This window comes from Hippocampus bargibanti, linkage group LG14 (assembly GCF_051943395.1).
Source record: "Hippocampus bargibanti isolate YZ-2025 linkage group LG14, ASM5194339v1, whole genome shotgun sequence".
NCBI lineage: Eukaryota > Metazoa > Chordata > Actinopteri > Syngnathiformes > Syngnathidae > Hippocampus > Hippocampus bargibanti.
The window spans coordinates 4958997-4982124 of NC_142747.1; the positions used below are offsets into that span (position 1 = coordinate 4958997).

At 43.0% G+C, this 23128-nt stretch overlaps 3 protein-coding genes and 1 long non-coding RNA gene across 4 annotated transcripts; all 4 read left to right on the plus strand.

The window, feature by feature from the left end:
* The first annotated feature begins 1531 nt into the window (after window positions 1-1531).
* LOC148888060 (uncharacterized) lies at window positions 1532-12725 on the plus strand. Its single transcript, XR_016117074.1, has 4 exons — window positions 1532-1655; window positions 5726-5805; window positions 11928-12007; window positions 12368-12725. It is a non-coding gene; the product is annotated as an uncharacterized LOC148888060 (long non-coding RNA).
* Window positions 12726-15176: 2451 nt separating this feature from the next.
* On the plus strand, window positions 15177-17477 carry LOC148888061 (claudin-4-like). The gene has a single exon (XM_089013386.1). It carries the CDS (start codon window positions 15479-15481, stop codon window positions 16157-16159), a length of 681 nt encoding a protein of 226 aa, XP_088869512.1. The 5' UTR covers window positions 15177-15478; the 3' UTR covers window positions 16160-17477.
* Window positions 17478-18119: 642 nt separating this feature from the next.
* cldn8.2 (claudin 8.2) lies at window positions 18120-19440 on the plus strand. The gene has a single exon (XM_089013385.1). It carries the CDS (start codon window positions 18195-18197, stop codon window positions 19092-19094), a length of 900 nt encoding a protein of 299 aa, XP_088869511.1. The 5' UTR covers window positions 18120-18194; the 3' UTR covers window positions 19095-19440.
* A 431-nt stretch (window positions 19441-19871) lies between these two features.
* cldn8.1 (claudin 8.1) lies at window positions 19872-21342 on the plus strand. The gene has a single exon (XM_089014073.1). The coding sequence runs from the start codon at window positions 20270-20272 to the stop codon at window positions 21155-21157; it is 888 nt and encodes a 295-aa protein (XP_088870199.1). The 5' UTR covers window positions 19872-20269; the 3' UTR covers window positions 21158-21342.
* Window positions 21343-23128: the final 1786 nt, after the last annotated feature.

Below are 23128 nucleotides of genomic sequence, written 5' to 3' on the forward strand. Positions count from 1 at the left end.
GTCCCACATAAATCCACTTCAATTCCAAGCCGCAGCAGTTCCACATACGCATCGGCGCTGACGCTCCTTTCTTCTTTTCGCGGGCTCCTCGAGCCATGCATACATCCAGCCGCAGACAGTACAACAACTGTCAGTTGGGTTTGTTCTGCATTGGACGTAGTACCATTCAGAACGAAAAAGAAGAGACCATCCCCTGTCTGAGATCATTTTGAGCAGATCTCTCCTAAAAGGGTACAAATTACAATAACCAGTGTGAATATATAATGTGAATTGCTGTGACAACAAGCTGAGGGATACAGCAGTTTTAAAGGACAACCGACGTCACTTTTTTGTTTCTTAACTGACATTAGAAAAAACATTTTATAGCATATAAAATACCCAAAACATGCAGTATGATATTTTCATTCAAATGCAAAACACCAATAAAAATGACTTAAAGTGTCCAAAATCTGCAAAAAATTGAGCTGCGAATTGGGCATTTTCAGAAAGTTCCGCCCCCAGATCATGATGTCACGCTAAGACGTCTTGCATTGCTGGAGAATCCAAACAATGGCTTCAGATTCGGAGAATATGCTTTCTTGTTACACATCCAGTGATTTATATGATTCAAATAGTTCTGAAGAGGAAAGCATACATGTTTGCAATCGATTAAATAATTTATTCCATGCCATTTTGAGGCAACATTGGGGGGGAAATCGATCGCCAGAAGAGAGGCACAAAATGGCGACCTACTGAATGCTTTAGCTTACGAACCTTTCGCCTTACGAACATTAAATTCGCGAGAATATAATCTTGGTGTGACAAGTTGATATGTATTTTATTTAGTATTTTGGTTACATTCGCATAGTTACATTGGTTTACAAATGATATATATCGAAAATGTTTATTTAAACAAGGAACGCCTGCTTCGGTTAGTGTTTCGTGTCGGACCGATTTACAGGGTAGGAAGTTGTTGTACACATACGTTTGCAATACATCTGGGCATTCGAAGTAAACCACTGTTGAGTCAAGACGTATCGCACTGCTTGTCTTGTGTTTTTTTTCTGGATCCCACAACACCGTATCTCCCTTACCATAGTGGAGAGCGCAACATTGGCATACGAATTAGTTTAGTGGCAAACGAACCAAACCACATGGAGCACCATGGTGGCTGGCGGACTAGTTTACGACGGGTGAACACCAAACCACACAGTCGAACAGCGCCACCATGGCTGCCGGACTAGTCTTCATCACCCCTTTCCTTGAGTGCATCTGTGGTTTGTCATCAATGATACTTTTTGCTATTATGGGACCAAAAAAGACCCCACCACAGGCTAGTGTTAAGCCGACGAGGACACAAAAGAAAATTACGGTCGAGCAGAAGAAGATCATCGAAAAACATGAACGAGGTGTGTGTTGGTGTGACTTAGCGTCCCACTACTGGTATGCTAAGTCGACCATTGCTATGTGTGGCTAAGGATGTTTCTGTGTTGTCTAAGCAACGGTTTCAGGCAACAGAAGAGGTTGAAAAACTTCTATTGATTTGGAATAACGAAAAGCAGATAGCAGGGGACATTGTGAGGGTATTATCACCGAGAAAGCACGGCAACTTCATTCGGATATCATTAAGAGGCAACATGGAAGTACATCATCCATTGACAACTACCATCACAAAGGTATATAAAACGACTTTATTATGCAGTACAGTTTATTTCTTTAATTACAATACAATAGCAGATTTATTATACATAAAATAAGGTATATTTTGTGTAGTTTTAAGGGTTACTTAGTAGAAAAATATATTTTATGGGGACCTGGGAACGGATTATTGTAATTTTTATTGGTTTCTTATTGGAAATAAATGTTTGGCAGACGAACCTTTTGCCTTACACACACTTTCTGGGAACCAATTAAGTTCGTAAACTGAGTTATCACTGTATGTGGTTACCGGCCACCAATTCAAAGAACAACAAAAGTGGTGTCATGATGATGCATTACACGAGTGCGTTAGTGCGTACGTGTGTGCACGTATTTATTTACCTTGGAAGTCGGGACGCTGGTATCATTTGACAAACTCGCCCGACCAGCTTTTAAGTTTCTGTTCCTGTTGAGCTGCCTTCTTTTGCTTTGCTTTTGTTGCCTCTCAGCTGACTGCTCTTGGGAACCACCCAAATCCATGTTCTTGTCTGGTCTCAAACCAAGCTATGTGAAACATTTTAAACAAAGTCACATGAAAGTTTCGGAGAAAACCAGCAATATGCAATTAGAATGTGTCTCTTTTTCATGTTCAAACACAAAAACAACACACACACGTATTGTTTTTACACAATGTTTAAAACATCTACGCCAAGACAAAGCTTAAGGAAAAAAAATATATATATATATATACAGTAAAGTCTCGTTATATCGATATTGGTTATATCGATAGTACCGCTTATTACGATACTATTTCTATGAACGCAAGGAGAAAATTACATGCGCACAGGGTCGGATATATCGATAGTCCCGGTTATATCGATATTTTTTCGGACTCCCGAGAATATCGATATAACGAGACTTTACTGTGTATATATATATATATATATATATATATATATATATATATATATATATATATATATATATATATATATATATATATATATATATATATATATATATATGTCTGTCAGAAAGGAATCAGTTTTAAATCCTGTTTATTTGGATTAACGAAAAGCAGCTAGCAGGGGACAGTGTGAGTGAGGGTATTCTCGCAAACATGCAAATATAACCTCTGAAGATGGAGGACACTGATTCGCTGTGGCGACCCTTTGAAGGGAAAAGTCGAAAGGAAAAGATGACGTTAGCATTTAGCTTTTCTTTGGTTCACTTTGAAGGAAGTAAATTCATTTATTTGGCCATATTGGACATTGTTCAGGACATTAAATAGTAACATTAAAATATGTAGTCAGTTAATCAGTATAAATAGTGCTTTGCTTTGAACAGATACACAAGAGAACAATGAAGTCATGCAGTTGCCGGGTGGAGACGTGTTACAGGCACGAGGAGATAAGGATGGCGGATGGCGGTTAAGGGGGGCGGCTGGCCCTCATATACGAATGAGGTGTTAAGGTTGCAACATGACCAACGCTGACTCGGCAGATGCAACTGAAGATCTCTGTGCTATCTCCGGGTCGAGTGAACGCTGGCGCGTCTGACTGCGGCTGCTCACCCGCAGAAAAAGTTAACCTGTGACTGTAAAGTGTCCTTGAGAGTTTTGAAAGGCACTTATAAATGAAATGTATTATTATTATTATTATCTCCCCCCCCGCACCCTGCCTAGAGGTAAGAGGAACCAATCTGAGGATGACACCACAGACCGGATAATCAGAAGGATTGGATTGGATTTGCCTTTATTAGTCTCGCAGTGGAGAAATTTACATTTCACAGCAGCAAATGAAAAAAATGAAAGTAGAAAAACAAAATACGTACATGAGCTGCTGGAAAGGCAGCCACTCTCGCGGTGCCGATTCAATTAAAAGTTGATTTCTTTGTTTGAGCCAAATTTGAATATGCATTGGGTACCCTTTAAATCTGGACGTCAGTATGGAAGTTGTCTCTGTTGTCTCTCTTACTGATTTTGAGGACATGCACATATTTTCTGTGTCAGGGAGCTGAGACTCAGAATAATGTATTAGATCAAATTGTTAGGAATAAATTATCTGCGAGTAACTTGCCGACTTTTTTGGTCATCCCTCTCACAACGAACACAACAATTGTTAGGTTACAACATTGCGCAATGAGGTAAATATTTAATTACATTTATAATTGTTAACATGTAAAGGTAACTGTTAATGCTAATATTAGCTTGTGATATTTAACCTAACAACTTTCACTCAAGTATTAATTTCAAGTACGAAAGCAAAACCAAAGGACATTCAGGTCAGTCGGAGGCAGTGACGTGCGGTGAGGTTCATGGCTGGTGAGGCACTGATGTCATCACAGTCAGATTTACAAACATATGAACTCCACAGAGTATCTTATTCACCATTTGATTGGCAACAGTTAACGTGTTTTGTTTAAAATGTCATGTCAGCATTCTTTATATACTTTATACAAACTGTAGCATAGAAAACAATAATTAAAAAAACGTTATCATGTTACCTTTACTTATAAATGAAGTCCAAGTCTCTCTGTCTCAATGGAGATCACTGCCAGTGAAGAAAGTCGTCTTTGATCAGTCCTCTTCCGACTGTATGTTTTCAGTCTTTTGTGCTGAGAATGACCGCTCCACTGATGCTGTAGTAGCTGGAACAGTGAGCACGAGCTCGAGCAACTTTGTCGCCTCAGGAATAGTTTCAATGAGATCCTTCTTGGCCAAAAAGCTGAGCAGCTGTCCAGGAGATTTACATTCATCCCTCACCTTTTGTGAGCTATACAGTCCGTCCGGTGTTGGTCTTCCTTTAATTATTATCTCCTGCTTCGATTGAAAGTCCAGTTTAGAAAATTCCTTCAATTTCGATATGCAATCCACCACTCTGAAAATAAGGCAAAGCAACACGAAAAAATGACTGGATGGTTGCACTTAACTTGCTAACTGTTTACTGTAGCTTGCTGTCACTAATTCTATTATTCTGCAGCCGAGGAGTCGCAAGAAGAACCTCGAATCACCAGTGCCCCCTGTCATGAGGGAGGAGAACTGTGTGCCTCACCTATGCACACAGTTTTGATAAAAATAAAATAAAATAAACACTGTAGTACATTGTTTATAATGTCCAGTGACTGTACATTATATACACCAGCTAAACTGTAGAAATTTACTTCATATACTAAAAGCTTTTGAACACTTTATTAGCGGTATGCAGAGGGACAGCAATGCGGTCTCACTGCAGAGCAACCCAGAACAGTTAACATAGTGATTGCGCAATCCATGGTGAGGCTCAGCCGGCTGGTGCTTCACCGCTCGTCGAACAGTAAATGTGAAAATTCAGCGATTTTGAAAAAAAAAAAATCAAAAAATGGTGAAGTTAAATGGAAAAGAACATTAAAGTACAAATCACTAAATAAATATAACTGTTTAATTTATTTTGTCATTTGATATTTCCGGGGCGGCCCGGTATTCGAGTGGTTAGCACACCGGCGTCACAGTGCAGAGGTCGCCGGTTCGCGTCCCGGTCCGGCCTCCCTGTGTGGAGTTTGCATGTTCTCACCGGACCCGCGTGGGTTTTCTCCGGGTCCTCCGGTTTCCTCCCACACTCCAAAAACATGCATGGCAGGCAGATTGACCACTCCAAATTGTCCCTAGGTGTGAGTGTGAGAGTGACTGTCGTATGTCTTTGTGTGCCCTGCGATTGGCTGGCAACCAATTCAGGGTGTCCCCCGCTTCGTGCCCGAAGACAGCTGAGATAGGCTCCAGCAACCCCCACGACCCTAATGAGGAATAAGCGGTACGGAAAATGAGATGAGATGAGATATATATATATACTGCAAGAATCCAAACTAGGGTGCGGAAAATCCTACTGGACCCCCGGTCGAGCAGAAGAAGGAGATCATTGAAAAACACGAATGAGGTGTGCGTTTGTGTGACGTAGCGTCCCAGTACCAGTACGCTAAGTCGACCATTGCTACGCGTGGCTAAGGGTGTTTCTGCGTTGTCTAAGCGACAGTCTCAGACAATAGAAGAGGTTGAAAAACTTCTGTTTATTTGTTGTATTAAGTTAATCCTGTCTACTTGATATATAATTTAAAACAGATTATTTTCTTACAGACAGTGGATTTCTGAAGAGGCGCGTCACAACAACATCCGTGACACTGACGAAGGCGGAAGTATACGCTGAAACATGTCAGGTAATTGAACACCTAAAATACACCTAAACACCAAAATTGTCTGTCAGAAAGGAATCAGTTTTAAATCCTGTTTATTTGGATTAACGAAAAGCAGCTAGCAGGGGACAGTGTGAGTGAGGGTATTCTCGCAAACATGCAAATATAACCTCTGAAGATGGAGGACACTGATTCGCTGTGGCGACCCTTTGAAGGGAAAAGTCGAAAGGAAAAGATGACGTTAGCATTTAGCTTTTCTTTGGTTCACTTTGAAGGAAGTAAATTCATTTATTTGGCCATATTGGACATTGTTCAGGACATTAAATAGTAACATTAAAATATGTAGTCAGTTAATCAGTATAAATAGTGCTTTGCTTTGAACAGATACACAAGAGAACAATGAAGTCATGCAGTTGCCGGGTGGAGACGTGTTACAGGCACGAGGAGATAAGGATGGCGGATGGCGGTTAAGGGGGGCGGCTGGCCCTCACATACGAACGAGGTGTTAAGGTTGCAACATGACCAACGCTGACTCGGCAGATGCAACTGAAGATCTCTGTGCTATCTCCGGGTCGAGTGAACGCTGGCGCGTCTGACTGCGGCTGCTCACCCGCAGAAAAAGTTAACCTATGACTGTAAAGTGTCCTTGAGAGTTTTGAAAGGCACTTATAAATGAAATGTATTATTATTATTATTATTATCTCCCCCCCGCACCCTGCCTAGAGGTAAGAGGAACCAATCTGAGGATGACACCACAGACCGGATAATCAGAAGGATTGGATTGGATTTGCCTTTATTAGTCTCGCAGTGGAGAAATTTACATTTCACAGCAGCAAATGAAAAAAAGGAAAGTAGAAAAACAAAATACGTACATGAGCTGCTGGAAAGGCAGCCACTCTCACGGTGCCGATTCAATTAAAAGTTGATTTCTTTGTTTGAGCCAAATTTGAATATGCATTGGGTACCCTTTAAATCTGGACGTCAGTATGGAAGTTGTCTCTATTGTCTCTCTTACTGATTTTGAGGACATGGACATATTTTCTGTGTCAGGGAGCTGAGACTCAGAATAATGCATTAGATCAAATTGTTCGGAATAAATTATCTGCGAGTAACTTGCCGACTTTTTTGGTCATCCCTCTCACAACGAACACAACAATTGTTAGGTTACAACATTGCGCAATGAGGTAAATATTTAATTACATTTATAATTGTTAACATGTAAAGGTAACTGTTAATGCTAATATTAGCTTGTGATATTTAACCTAACAACTTTCACTCAAGTATTAATTTCAAGTACGAAAGCAAAACCAAAGGACATTCAGGTCAGTCGGAGGCAGTGACGTGCGGTGAGGTTCATGGCTGGTGAGGCACTGATGTCATCACAGTCAGATTTACAAACATATGAACTCCACAGAGTATCTTATTCACCATTTGATTGGCAACAGTTAACGTGTTTTGTTTAAAATGTCATGTCAGCATTCTTTATATACTGTATACAAACTGTAGCATAGAAAACAATAATTAAAAAAAACGTTATTATCATGTTATGTAATTAAAGAAAGACTTAAATACAAATCATAAATAATATAACTGTTTAATTTATTTGTATTTATACCGGGCGGACGTGTGATGGATTGAACGGATTTAGTGAGAGGTCCGTTCGCGTCTGGTGTGCCTCACATTTGAGTTTAGCATGTTCATGCCCCGACCCTGTAAAGGGTTTTCCGTCTCCGTTTCTCATCAACTGCTGGCGCAGAGTACCAAGCTAAATATGTCCCTGGTTTGGTGTAATCTTCTTTTCTTTGTTTTCCCTTCAGGTGCAACAATTCAGTGTCCCTCTGTTCGAAAATGAGCTCAACCCTAATAGATAAGTGAAATGAGAAAGAAAATAATAATGAGATAAGGTGAACAGACCCCGGTCGGAGAGAAGGGCTGAAAACACATAGGGTTGTTAGTGCCCATACCAACGCTATCGCATGCACTGGTAGGTGTTCTCGTGTAAGCACGTCTAGCAGAGTGAAAAATTTTATTGTGATTAAATATCCTGTTTGAAATTTAAAAAGATTATTTTTTAATGATTCAGCCTCCAATCGGAACACGAGGGAAAAGCGAAACAGAGGATTGACTAAATCCTAAACCAAATGGAGAAAGAATCAGTTTAAATCTTATTGATAAGAAAACATAGCAGGGACGTGGAGGGATTCTCGCAACATCAATAAACTTGAGTGAGAATGATTCTTGGGACCCTTTAGGGAAGTCAAGGAAAGTGCTCTTTGTCTTTCTTGTTATTTGAGGAAGAATCATTTTTTGGCTATGACTGTCAGAATAATATAATAAATTGATATTATCGATAATTGCTTTTTTGACATCCAAAACAAACACATTGCGGTGACTACAGGCAGAGGAATAGATGCGATAGTTAAGGGGGGGCTGCCTACATAAGGTGTAAGTCAACAACACCTATGAATCAATGAAGACGGCATTCGGTCAGTACGGGCGTGACTGCGGCGTCACCGCGAAAAGTACTGTGCTAAGTCTAGATTTAAAGCATATAATAAAGTATTTATTATATTATTCCCCCCCCGCCTGCTAAGTAGAGACAATCTGATACACAGCGAACAAGATGATGTTCTTTTACTCTGAAAATTCATTCCCGCAATGAAAAAAATGAAGTGAAAAAAAAATCTATAGTCTGAAGCGCATTCGCGTCGTCATAGAATGATTCTTGTTGAGCAATTGAAATGCATGGGACCTTAATTGCGCTAGGAAGTTTCATGTCTCTTCATTTGAGAATGCCAATTTCTTCAGGCTACTGATATTATGTCAATGTTGGATAATATATACTTGCCGATTTTTTGTCCCTTAAACCAAATGTAGTCACATCGATAGGAAATTAATAATTATGTTACATTAAGTAACTGTTATATTACTTGTGTATTAACTAATTTCACCAGATAATTAAGACAACAAACCAAGCTTCAGTAGGGAGGAGACGTGGTAGTTCAGCTGTGAGATATAAACATTAACATTAATCCAGAGTACTTATTAAACACCAAAATTGTCTGTCAGAAAGGAATCAGTTTTAAATCCTGTTTATTTGGATTAACGAAAAGCAGCTAGCAGGGGACAGTGTGAGTGAGGGTATTCTCGCAAACATGCAAATATAACCTCTGAAGATGGAGGACACTGATTCGCTGTGGCGACCCTTTGAAGGGGAAAGTCGAAAGGAAAAGATGACGTGAGCATTTAGTCTTTCTTTGGTTCACTTTGAAGGAAGTAAATTCATTTATTTGGCCATATTGGACATTGTTCAGGACATTAAATAGTAACATTAAAATATGTAGTCAGTTAATCAGTATAAATAGTGCTTTGCTTTGAACAGATACACAAGAGAACAATGAAGTCATGCAGTTGCCGGGTGGAGACGTGTTACAGGCACGAGGAGATAAGGATGGCGGATAGCGGTTAAGGGGGGCGGCTGGCCCTCACATACGAACGAGGTGTTAAGGTTGCAACATGACCAACGCTGACTCGGCAGATGCAACTGAAGATCTCTGTGCTATCTCCGGGTCGAGTGAACGCTGGCGCGTCTGACTGCGGCCGCTCACCCGCAGAAAAAGTTAACCTGTGACTGTAAAGTGTCCTTGAGAGTTTTGAAAGGCACTTATAAATGAAATGTATTATTATTATTATTATTATCTCCCCCCCGCACCCTGCCTAGAGGTAAGAGGAACCAATCTGAGGATGACACCACAGACCGGATAATCAGAAGGATTGGATTGGATTTGCCTTTATTAGTCTCGCAGTGGAGAAATTTACATTTCACAGCAGCAAATGAAAAAAATGAAAGTAGAAAAACAAAATACGTACATGAGCTGCTGGAAAGGCAGCCACTCTCGCGGTGCCGATTCAATTAGAAGTTGATTTCTTTGTTTGAGCCAAATTTGAATATGCATTGGGTACCCTTTAAATCTGGACGTCAGTATGGAAGTTGTCTCTATTGTCTCTCTTACTGATTTTGAGGACATGCACATATTTTCTGTGTCAGGGAGCTGAGACTCAGAATAATGTATTAGATCAAATTGTTAGGAATAAATTATCTGCGAGTAACTTGCCGACTTTTTTGGTCATCCCTCTCACAACGAACACAACAATTGTTAGGTTACAACATTGCGCAATGAGGTAAATATTTAATTACATTTATAATTGTTAACATGTAAAGGTAACTGTTAATGCTAATATTAGCTTGTGATATTTAACCTAACAACTTTCACTCAAGTATTAATTTCAAGTACGAAAGCAAAACCAAAGGACATTCAGGTCAGTCGGAGGCAGTGACGTGCGGTGAGGTTCATGGCTGGTGAGGCACTGATGTCATCACAGTCAGATTTACAAACATATGAACTCCACAGAGTATCTTATTCACCATTTGATTGGCAACAGTTAACGTGTTTTGTTTAAAATGTCATGTCAGCATTCTTTATATACTGTATACAAACTGTAGCATAGAAAACAATAATTAAAAAAACGTTATTATCATGTTACCTTTACTTATAAATGAAGTCCAAGTCTCTCTGTCTCAATGGAGATCACTGCCAGTGAAGAAAGTCGTCTTTGATCAGTCCTGTTCCGACTGTATGTTTTCAGTCTTTTGTGCTGAGAATGACCGCTCCACTGATGCTGTAGTAGCTGGAACAGTGAGCACGAGCTGGAGCAACTTTGTCGCCTCAGGAATAGTTTCAATGAGATCCTTCTTGGCCAAAAAGCTGAGAAGCTGTCCAGGAGATTTACATTCATCCCTCACCTTTTGTGAGCTATACAGTCCGTCCGGTGTTGGTCTTCCTTTAATTATTATCTCCTGCTTCGATTGAAAGTCCAGTTTAGAAAATTCCTTCAATTTCGATATGCAATCCACCACTCTGAAAATAAGGCCAAGCAACACGAAAAAATGACTGGATGGTTGCACTTAACTTGCTAACTGTTTACTGTAACTTGCTGTCAATAATTCTATTATTCTGCAGCCGAGGAGTCGCAAGAAGAACCTCGAATCACCAGTGCCCCCTGTCATGAGGGAGGAGAACTGTGTGCCTCACCTATGCACACAGTTTTGATAAAAATAAAATAAAATAAACACTGTAGTACATTGTTTATAATGTCCAGTGACTGTACATTATATACACCAGCTAAACTGTAGAAATTTACTTCATATACTAAAAGCTTTTGAACACTTTATTAGCGGTATGCAGAGGGACAGCAATGCGGTCTCACTGCAGAGCAACCCAGGACAGTTAACATAGTGATTGCGCAATCCATGGTGAGGCTCAGCCGGCTGGTGCTTCACCGCTCGTCGAACAGTAAATGTGAAAATTCAGCGATTTTGAAAAAAAAAAATCAAAAAATGGTGAAGTTAAATGGAAAAGAACGTTAAAGTACAAATCACTAAATAAATATAACTGTTTAATTTATTTTGTCATTTGATATTTCCGGGGCGGCCCGGTAGTCGAGTGGTTAGCACACCGGATTCACAGTGCAGAGGTCGCCGGTTCGCGTCCTGGTCCGGCCTCCCTGTGTGGAGTTTGCATGTTCTCCCCGGACCCGCATGGGTTATCTCCGGGTCCTCCGGTTTCCTCCCACACTCCAAAAACATGCATGGCAGGCAGATTGACCACTCCAAATTGTTCCTAGGTGTGAGTGTGAGAGTGACTGTTGTATGTCTTTGTGTGCCCTGCGATTGGCTGGCAACCAATTCAGGGTGTCCCCCGCCTCGTGCCCGAAGACAGCTGAGATAGGCTCCAGCAACCCCCGCGACCCTAATGAGGAATAAGCGGTACGGAAAATGAGATGAGATGAGATATATATATATACTGCAAGAATCCAAACTAGGGTGCGGAAAATCCTACTGGACCCCCGGTCGAGCAGAAGAAGGAGATCATTGAAAAACACGAATGAGGTTGCGTTTGTGTGACGTAGCGTCCCAGTACCAGTACGCTATGTCGACCATTGCTACGCGTGGCTAAGGGTGTTTCTGCGTTGTCTAAGCAACAGTCTCAGACAATAGAAGAGGTTGAAAAACTTCTGTTTATTTGTTGTATTAAGTTAATCCTGTCTACTTGATATATAATTTAAAACAGATTATTTTCTTACAGACAGTGTATTTCTGAAGAGGCGCGTCACAACAACATCCGTGACACTGACGTAGGCGGAAGTATACGCTGAAACATGTCAGGTAATTGAACACCTAAAATACACCTAAACACCAAAATTGTCTGTCAGAAAGGAATCAGTTTTAAATCCTGTTTATTTGGATTAACGAAAAGCAGCTAGCAGGGGACAGTGTGAGTGAGGGTATTCTCGCAAACATGCAAATATAACCTCTGAAGATGGAGGACACTGATTCGCTGTGGCGACCCTTTGAAGGGAAAAGTCGAAAGGAAAAGATGACGTTAGCATTTAGCTTTTCTTTGGTTCACTTTGAAGGAAGTAAATTAATTTATTTGGCCATATTGGACATTGTTCAGGACATTAAATAGTAACATTAAAATATGTAGTCAGTTAATCAGTATAAATAGTGCTTTGCTTTGAACAGATACACAAGAGAACAATGAAGTCATGCAGTTGCCGGGTGGAGACGTGTTACAGGCACGAGGAGATAAGGATGGCGGATGGCGGTTAAGGGGGGCGGCTGGCCCTCACATACGAACGAGGTGTTAAGGTTGCAACATGACCAACGCTGACTCGGCAGATGCAACTGAAGATCTCTGTGCTATCTCCGGGTCGAGTGAACGCTGGCGCGTCTGACTGCGGCTGCTCACCCGCAGAAAAAGTTAACCTATGACTGTAAAGTGTCCTTGAGAGTTTTGAAAGGCACTTATAAATGAAATGTATTATTATTATTATTATCTCCCCCCCGCACCCTGCCTAGAGGTAAGAGGAACCAATCGGAGGATGACACCACAGACCGGATAATCAGAAGGATTGGATTGGATTTGCCTTTATTAGTCTCGCAGTGGAGAAATTTACATTTCACAGCAGCTAATGAAAAAAATGAAAGTAGAAAAACAAAATACGTACATGAGCTGCTGGAAAGGCAGCCACTCTCGCGGTGCCGATTCAATTAAAAGTTGATTTCTTTGTTTGAGCCAAATTTGAATATGCATTGGGTACCCTTTAAATCTGGACGTCAGTATGGAAGTTGTCTCTATTGTCTCTCTTACTGATTTTGAGGACATGCACATATTTTCTGTGTCAGGGAGCTGAGACTCAGAATAATGTATTAGATCAAATTGTTAGGAATAAATTATCTGCGAGTAACTTGCCGACTTTTTTGGTCATCCCTCTCACAACGAACACAACAATTGTTAGGTTACAACATTGCGCAATGAGGTAAATATTTAATTACATTTATAATTGTTAACATGTAAAGGTAACTGTTAATGCTAATATTAGCTTGTGATATTTAACCTAACAACTTTCACTCAAGTATTAATTTCAAGTACGAAAGCAAAACCAAAGGACATTCAGGTCAGTCGGAGGCAGTGACGTGCGGTGAGGTTCATGGCTGGTGAGGCACTGATGTCATCACAGTCAGATTTACAAACATATGAACTCCACAGAGTATCTTATTCACCATTTGATTGGCAACAGTTAACGTGTTTTGTTTAAAATGTCATGTCAGCATTCTTTATATACTGTATACAAACTGTAGCATAGAAAACAATAATTAAAAAAAACGTTATTATCATGTTACGGCCCGGTATTCGAGTGGTTAGCACACCGGCTTCACAGTGCAGAGGTCGCCGGTTCGCGTCCCGGTCCGGCCTCCCTGTGTGGAGTTTGCATGTTCTCCCTGGACCCGTGTGGGTTTTCTCCGGGTCCTCCGGTTGCCTCCCACACTCCAAAAACATGCATGGCAGGCAGATTGACCACTCCAAATTGTCCCTAGGTGTGAGTGTGAGAGTGACTGTTGTATGTCTTTGTGTGCCCTGCGATTGGCTGGCAACCAATTCAGGGTGTCCCCCGCTTCGTGCCCGAAGACAGCTGAGATAGGCTCCAGCAACCCCCACGACCCTAATGAGGAATAAGCGGTACGGAAAATGATGAGATGAGATTTGATATTTCCATGATGACAGGTGAGGCCTCCCCTGACTGCACGTCACTGGTCGGAGGGTAAGAAAAGGGAATCACTGAAACGAGGGACAGCACGATGGTCAAGTGGTTAGCAGTGCCACTGCTGAAAAGGACGCTTTGATCCTCTCCTCTTTCATCTAGAACTGCTTCACAAAGAGGGTACAGCAAGTCCTGAAGAATGAATGACTCTGCTGTCATATTATTTGTTATTTAGTTGTTTTTTTTTGTTATTTTGAATTCAAGACGGCGCCGCGAGAGTGGCTGCCTTTCCAGCAGCTTATGTATTTTGTTTTTGTACTTTCATTCCTTTCATCACTTTGCTGCTGTGAAATGTAAATTTCTCCACTGTGAGACTAATAAAGGCAAATCCAATCCAATCAAATGGTGAATAAGCGACTCTGTAGAGTTCATATGTTTGTAAATCTGACTGTGATGACGTCAGTGCCTCACCACTCACTGGTGGTTAGCATGTCTGACTCACAGTTCCAGGGTTTGTGTTTGAATCGCAGGAGAGGCGAACAGAAAGAAAATGAGAATGAAAGGAAGAAAAAAGAAGGTACCAATGAGTAAATAGGACTGTATTCAAATTTTATTCTTCACACGTCCTTAACAATTGTTTGCTTTTTATCATGGCTTACAAAAATATTAAATCTACGTTTGGGTAGTAATACTTGTTTTGGTTTTGGGCAACCGTAACATGTAATTGTTTTGTCTATCTTTGTGTATATCTATATATATATCTATATTGATATATATCTCAAAGTCAAAGTCAGCTTTATTGTCAAATATGCTAATATGCATATATACATATAACTAGATATATCAATCTACTGTATATAGAGCGCCGATGCGTACGTGGAACTGTCGTGGATTGGAATTGAAGCGGATTTATGTGAGACAGTCTCTTTTCGTCAATGGATGCTATAGCCGTGTGTTTGCTTTCAACATTTAGCTTGTAGACATGCACATTGCACCATGACGTCCCTGATCCACTGCTGAAAAGGACGCTTTGATCCTCTCCTCTTTCATCTAGAACTGCTTCGTGTCGCAGAGGGTACAGCAAGTGCTGAAGAATAAATGACTCCCTGTGTCTTTGTGTTGTTATATTCTTCTTTTCCTTTCGGCTTTTCCCTTCAAGGGGTCGCCACAGCAAATCAGTGTCCTCCATCTTTAGAGGTTTGATCCGCGTGTTTGTTTTGGCCAAGCTTTTACGTTGTATGCCCTTCCTGACCATTTGTTATGATTATTATTATTATTATTAATGGCAGGATATTTTAATGTTGGCCATGATGTGGCATCTGAGGAGTATTTATTTTTTTGTTGGAACTGAGAAAAAAGGGGAAAAATGTAATCAGGAAGATGAGGTTTTGTTTTGCAACCTTGCAGCAAGTAGGGTTGGCACAACAAGGCAAGAGGCGCTGCACACTTCCGTCCGGACCAGTTGAAGCCGCTGACTGGAAACCAGACAAATGACATTGCGAGCGTGCCGATAGATATTATCCATCCACTGAAGTGAAAGGCCCGAGGCTCCACTCCATTCGAGGAAAATCGCACGAGGTGAGACTGCACCATGAGGGCCAAACTGGAGATCCTCGCCATGGCTTTGGGATTCCTGGGATTGTTCGGCGCAGTGGCGGCCACAGCCATGCCCATGTGGCGGGTGTCGGCGTTCATCGGTGCCAACCTCATCGTCATGGAGGTGCTATGGGAGGGCCTTTGGATGAACTGCTACAACCAGGCGGACATCAAGATGCAGTGCAAAGTGTACGACTCGCTTCTCATCCTGCCGCGGGAGCTGCAGGCCGGTCGGGGGCTGATGGTGGTCTCCATCGTGGTGGTAGTGATCGCCCTGTTTGTGGCCGGCTTCTCCATGCCGAGGACCACCTGCTGCCAAGACAACGTCAGGGCCAAGAACATCACCACGGCCTTCGCCGGTTGCTTGTTCCTGTTGGCCTCCCTCCTCACGCTGGTGCCAGTGTGCTGGGTGGCACACACCGTCATCCGCAACTTCTACAACCCGGTGGTAGTGGAGTCACGCAAACGAGAGCTGGGGGCGTCGCTCTTCGTGGGCTGGGCTACCTGTGCTGTCTTGCTGGCCGCTGGCTGCGTCCTGCTGCTCGGCTTCGCCAAGCGGCGGTCCAAGGAGAACGTGCCCGACACGGTTTCCTACCTGGTGGCCGCTAAGAACGCCAGCAGCTTGCGCAGCAGCAGGGCGCCGTCCAGTTTTCACAAGTATCAGGAATACGTGTGAGGTCATTACGGAAGCCGGGCGTTGATACCGGAATGAATCCGACACAAGGCCTAACAAGGTCCTGCCTTGAGATAACGGTGAATTGCGGGCAAAAACATTTGAGATGAGCAATGTTTGGTGGTGGGGAACGCAAAACACTTAGCAACAAACAGCAATTTTGCAGAAAGGTTTAAAAAAAAGCAGTATTGAAGTTAATTGTCAAAAAAAACAGAGGCAAGAGATTACATTTTGTACATTTAAAACATTCAATTAGCTTCATGCTAGCAAACAATGCAAATAAATCAGTGGGTCTTAACCTGTGGGAAATTCCCCACTCGTGGGGTATAGCGAGTTGGCCAAGTGGGGAATGACGGGTCAGAACAAAATAGACGAGGAATTATACTCTAGTAGACATAGCTTTATAAATCCACCTTTGTCCCAGCCTAAAATGGATTTATTAAACTGTGGTAAATTAGTGGAAGTATAATTCAGCGCAGGCGAGCACTGCCTGCCCTAGTAGCTAATAAACAAGTGCAAAAGTCTCATTAAAACCGTATTTTTGACTTATCATTTTTGTCGTCGGGAACCGAGAGTTGGCCAATTGGAAAGTAGGGAATTGAGAAAAAAAGGTTAAGAACCGCTGAAATAAATAGTGCCACAATGTAGCAACCCTCGAAACAACAGATATTGGGACACAAATGGTGGAGCAAACTATGTAGACCATAGGTGTCAAAGTGAAGGCCCGGGGGCAAGATCTGGCCCACCACATCATTTTATTCGGCCCGCGAAAACAAATTCAGCATGTCAAGTTTCACAATGTTGGGTAAAGTTCGAATCAAAGTGTCAAATTGTCCTATGTAAACCTCAAAAACAGTCATTATTTTTTACTTGATTTGAAAGCTTGTTATTCATTGATTTGTTGTGTGCAAGGTATATGTGGAAGGGATGAAACATTGTAATGGCTTCCACAAACTCCTAAAGGACCCGGAGAGGAAACCGTAACTACAATGTGGAGTTTGACACCCTTGATGTGTGTGTCAAACTCCACATTGTAGACAATATTCAACAATATTCAATTGTAGTCACTTTCCTAAAACAAAGGCCTCAATCATCTGAAAAAAAAATCCAAAACTGGACCATTTATTTCAAGGAGGAAATATGATTTCAGATGAGAGTTTTGAGTTCCAAACAGGGCCAGGAAACAAATTATACTCTTATCTCAACGCACCGCCACACTCGCAGGTATGTGGGCATGTCCTTTATGTAACTGAATGAATTATGTCTACACAAATGTGAATAAATGTTGTAAAAGTGAACATTAAATTGCTGTTTTTAATGATTCCATTTTGTCGTTGTTTTATGATTTCAAAAAAATGAAGTCATTGTCGAAACAAAAATGTGTCTCACAGTCATGAGTTTGAATCAAAGTTGTCTCGAAAAATGTAAACAGTTGTTCCGTCTGTTTATCAGTTCAAGGCTTTGTTAAAAACACGCGACCAAGTTTCAGTGAAACTTGGTCGCATGCCATGAAGTTGTAGCAAAGATCCAAGCAGGAGCATTGAGTTGATTTTGGATTTGGATTAGATATTGAGTCAAATTCCAATTTGATTGAACGTCGCGTCATATGCTTCAAGCGGTCTTTAAAAAAGCTTTAAAAGATTTTATTTGATTATTATTTATTTTCAAGAAAGACCTTTATTTATTCGGTCAAAAAACGTTTCAGTTCCTAATCATTTCATTGCTCATGTATTTCGTTTTTCTACTTTCATTCCTTTCATCACTTTGCTGCTGTGAAATGTAAATTTCTCCACTGTGAGACTAATAAAGGCATATCCAATCCAATCCAATCCAATCCAATCGCACAGGAAATCAAACGGCCAATCAAGTTACATGTTTTTGTCACGCCGGTTTTGATTGGGCCTTCGAAGTGCTCGGGCGGACGACTTTCGGGGCGGCTTAACCAGCTCGACGACCGCATGGTGTCGTGAACATTTTTGTTGCTTGTATAACCGCCTGGTCCGGTCGCGCTTCTCAGAATCCTCTCGGCCGTCGTGAGATGGCCTCCTACACCGCTTACAGCGGCTACACCAAGCCGCCGGTGTCTTACGCCGCCTCGTACTACGACGAGAAGCGGCCCTATACGGCGGCCTACACGGCGGCGCCCTACACGGACTATGGCGACTACACGGACTCTGTGTACGAGGCGAAAAAGAAAATCGAAAAGAGAAAGCGCAAGTACGCCATTTGCTGTGAGGTAGTGGCCCTGGTCATCGGCTTCATCGGACTCATCGGTGTGGCGGCGGTGACGGGCCTCCCCATGTGGAGGGTGACAGCCTTCATCGAGGAGAACATCATCGTGATGGAGACACGCTGGGAGGGCTTGTGGATGAACTGCTACCGGCAAGCCAACATCCGAATGCAGTGCAAGGTCTACGACTCGTTGCTCTTCCTGCCGCCCGACCTGCAGGCGGCTCGGGGTCTCATGTGCGCCTCGGTGGCCGTGACCTGCTTCGCCCTCATCGTCTCGGCGGTGGGCATGAAGTGCACCAAGGTAGTGGACCACCGCGCTCGCACCAAACACATCGTCCTGGTGGCCGGCGGCGCACTCTTCCTGCTGGCCTGCATCACCACGCTCATCCCCGTGTCTTGGACGGGCCACCGGATCATCCAAGAGTTCTACAACCCACTGCTGATTGACGCCCAGCGGAGGGAGCTGGGCGAGGCGCTCTACATTGGATGGGTGACTTCGGCCTTGCTCTTCGCCGCGGGGGTAATCCTGCTGTGTCGTCACGCCCCGCGCACCCAGGAGCCCGACCAGAGGGTTATTTACAACCCCGCCTCATACGTCTATCGTCCCGAATCCGCATATGGACTGGCGAGCAACTACCAGCCCGCGTATACCTACCAACCTGCCTACTCTGCGCCCCCGCCGGGATCTCTCGCCTACACTCAGTAGACCTAGACGGGGACGAAAATCTTGCTTCTGCTTGCCAAAATAAGTGACATTTATCTGTAAATTGACATGGAAAAGGCTGAAGACGAAAAAAAGTATTCCAGAGTATATTTGTGTGATTGTTTTGAGTCATGTCTGATGCTTTTGATCACTGTTGTATATTTGTTGAAAGGTTCTTTGATGAAATGATGCACTAAGTGTAATTACACCCCCCTCCTCCGCAGACATTTTTTTCCTCCTGTTGAGTTTTCATGAAGTGTACAAAGTTGATTTATATTTTGAGGCCCCAATCTGGTTGCTTTATGAATAGAGATGGTTGAGGAAGGAAATAAAACGTGTTTTTGTTGAATTTTGTTTTCTGGGATCTCGTGGTTTGACTCAGCATTGAGCTGAGGTGTTGCAATCTCCTTTGGCGACTGGACTATGCGGCTGGACTGGTCTGACAAGAACATTGTCACAGGTCCACCCACCAGAAAAAAAAACAGACAACGGATGTCGGAGATACCGCAATAGGAGACAAGCCGTTTGACATTTCACCACAGCGGCAACAGAAAGTCCAACCCACGTATCAAGAACATCACAAAAATGAAATGCAACCACAACTTGGGGTGACTGCAAATTTATCAATTGTGCGACTATTAAACGCTTTCTGATTCTGATTTTGAGCCACATCAGACTCAAAATGGATGCAGTAAATCAGCAACGCAACACAGATCTGAAGCCGGGAGGGGCGGGGGGTTGTGTTGTGTGTGTTGGGGGGGCTGGAGGTTTGAACTCAAATTTTCGGCTGTTAGTCAGGCGGATGATGAGACCAGGGGTAGACAAAAAACAAAAAGGACATGAAATCAAATGTAACCTAAAACCCAGAACCACTCAATGGTGAGTTGAAATTGACTTCCTCGTCCCAGCAGGTGGAAAGATGTAAACTGAGATCATTGAGCAAACAAGGTGCAGGCTAACAACGGCTCCTGTTCGCTGCACAAAGACAAACGTGGCCTAAGGGGAGTCAGTCTCTTAGCAACCGGTCTCAATCAACACCCCTCCTACCACCTGGGTGTCCTGTACGCGACGGCACAGGTGAACTCCTCCCTCTCTGCCGGGATGCGGCCACGTCCCCGGCGGGACGGGCTTCGTTCCCATCGCAGTCGCTCCTACAGCTGTGTGGCGAGCAGGAAAAGATGGCCAACTCAGCTCTGGAGATGCTGGGTCTCGTTCTGACGCTCATCGGGCTGATCGGGGTGGCGGCCAGCACCGGCATGCCCATGTGGAGAGTCACGGCCTTCATCGGCGAGAACATCATCGTGTTTGAGACACGCTACGAAGGTCTGTGGATGAACTGCTTCAAGCAGGCCGACATAAGGATGCAGTGTAAGGTCTACGACTCCCTGTTGGCCCTGCCCCCGGACCTGCAGGCGGCTCGGGGTCTCATGTGCTGCTCCCTGGCCCTGGCCGGCCTGGCGATTCTCATGAGCCTGGTGGGGCTACAGTGCACGTCGTGCATCCGCAACAACGACCGAGCCAAGCGACTGGTGCTCATCATCGCCGGGGCCATGATCTTCATGGCCGGCATCTGCGTCCTGATCCCTGTGTCCTGGACGGGCCACGTCATCATCCGGGACTTCTACAACCCCTTGCTGATTGATGCCCAGCGGAGGGAGCTGGGGGAGGCCCTATACATCGGATGGGTGGCTGGAGCATTCTTATTTGCCGGAGGATGCGCGTTCACCTGCTGCAACGTGCAGTCAGGAGGCAAAGATACAAGGGGCTACGTCTACTCCAGGAACTCGGACTACATGGCGTACCCTCCGCAGCCCATCCAGCCTCTGCAACCTGAGCAACTGGTGCTGATGCCTCAGGCCCAGCCAGTCCCAACCAAATACCCCTCCATTCAAAATCAACCAATCCTGTCCAGACACCCCTCTGTCCAGCTCCAGCCTGTCCTGTCCAGACACCCCGCCGTCCAGGTCCAGCCAGTCCTGTCCAGATACCCCTCCACCAACTACAGCTACCAGTCCAGCCAACAGTCCAGGTACCCGTCTGTACGCAGTGGGGTGGCGTACCTCTGAACGCCAACTGAAGCACTTGCGTCGTACATTTCATGTCAAAGAAAATAACGCATTTCAGGAAGTAGATTATCATGTTACTTTTTTATTTTTATTTTTCATGTGTTGTTCATTTTTCAATGATTACTCCCTGGTGTACATCTAAAGGCTCAGGAGCCGATGAAGGCAAATAAAGTTTACTGTATGTACTTCCTGTTTGTGGGTGAACGGATTCATTGTTTTAACTGAGGATGAAAATCTGCATAGCCTAATGCACTTGAATTTGTTTTTTTAAAGAAGCATTTAGATTCATCAAATGCCTACTTGACAAAAAATGGACAATACTCATTTGTTGTGAGCAAAAAACAACTTTTCCTTTCGGCTTTTGCCCTAAGGCAGGGGTATCAAAGTCATTATTTGCCGCGGGCCACATTGTAGTTATGGTTTCCTCTCGAGGGCCGTTATGAATTTGGGGAACCCATTAGAATGTTTAAATCCCTTCAAATATTACATATAGAGCACACAGCAAATTAATGAATAACTCGTTTTCAAATCTGAAGGCAAGAATAATGACTTTTATTGTGGTTGACATCCAAAAATATGAAATTTTGGCTCAGATTTTAGCAATCATCATGGAATTTAACAAGTTTGATTTGCTTTCACGGGCCGAAAAAAATGATGTGGCGGGCCGGATTTGGCCCGCGGGCCTTGACTTTGACACCTGTGCCCTAAGGGGTCGCCACGGCGAATCAATGTCCACCATCTATCCCGGTTTTGTGCATCCTCTTATCTCACACCAGCGACTTTCATGTCCTCTTTGACCACATCCATAAACCTCTTGTGAGCAAAAAACATAAAAAGTTCTATTAACCATCTGGGCGATTATTTATATATGCTAATATCTTGGGGCGATGAACATCTGGCCCATGCAGAAAATGAGTCGCACACACTTGCCGAGCTTTTCTACAAACTGTTTTGAGCGTATAGTGTACGTGTTTTGGTGGCATTTCATTACGTGTGTAACTGCCTCATGTATAAACACACCTTCTAAATACATTAATGCTCTCATTGGCTCACATGTTATAGGTAATAGTTAGATTGGACATATTTTTTTCCTCAAAGTACTTAGTCTGACCAAAGCAGTGGCCTATTCTGAAAATATTGTGATGAGAGTGACTGCTTTCTTAAGGTGGGGACGGTTCTGAGTTTGCCAAAAGAGCGCCGGTAGCCTGATAAGCAGGATCACGTGACCGTAATTTGCAAGTGGCTTGGAATGAAGATACAGTAAAGTCTCGTTATATCGATATCGGATATATCGATAGTCCCGGTTATATCGATACAATTTCTATGCACGCACGGAGAAAATTACATGCAAACAGGGTCGGATATATCGATAGTCCCGGTTATATCGATATTTTTTCGGACTCCCTTGAATATCGATATAACGAGACTTTACTGTATAAAGAGTCCACAATGTTTGTGTGTGTGTGTGTGTGTGTGTGTGTGTGTGTGTGTGTGTGTGTGTGTGTGTGTGTGTGTGTGTGTGTGTGTGTGTGTGTGTGTGTGCGTGTTGGAGGGTTTGGGGTGGAGGTTCCGGGCGTGTACAACTGGATTATGCTCAGGTCATTCAAAATCATCAAGGGAATGATTCGTGCACTAGAATTAAACTAGTTTTAAAAGACAACCGACATCACTTTTTTGTTTTCTAACTGACAGCAGAAAAACATTTTATAGCATCTAAAATACCCAAAACACGCGGGCTGATATTTTTAGTCAAATGCAAAACACCAATAAAAATGACTTAAAGTGTCCAAAAGCTGCAAAAAATTGAGCTGCGAATTGGGCATTTTCAGAAAGTCCCGCCCCCAGTTTGTGACGTCACGCCAAGACGTCTTGCCTTGCTCGAGAATCAAAACAATGGCTTCAGATTCGGAGAATATGCTTTCTTGTTAGACATCCAGTTATGAATATGATTCAAATAGTTCTGAAGAGGAA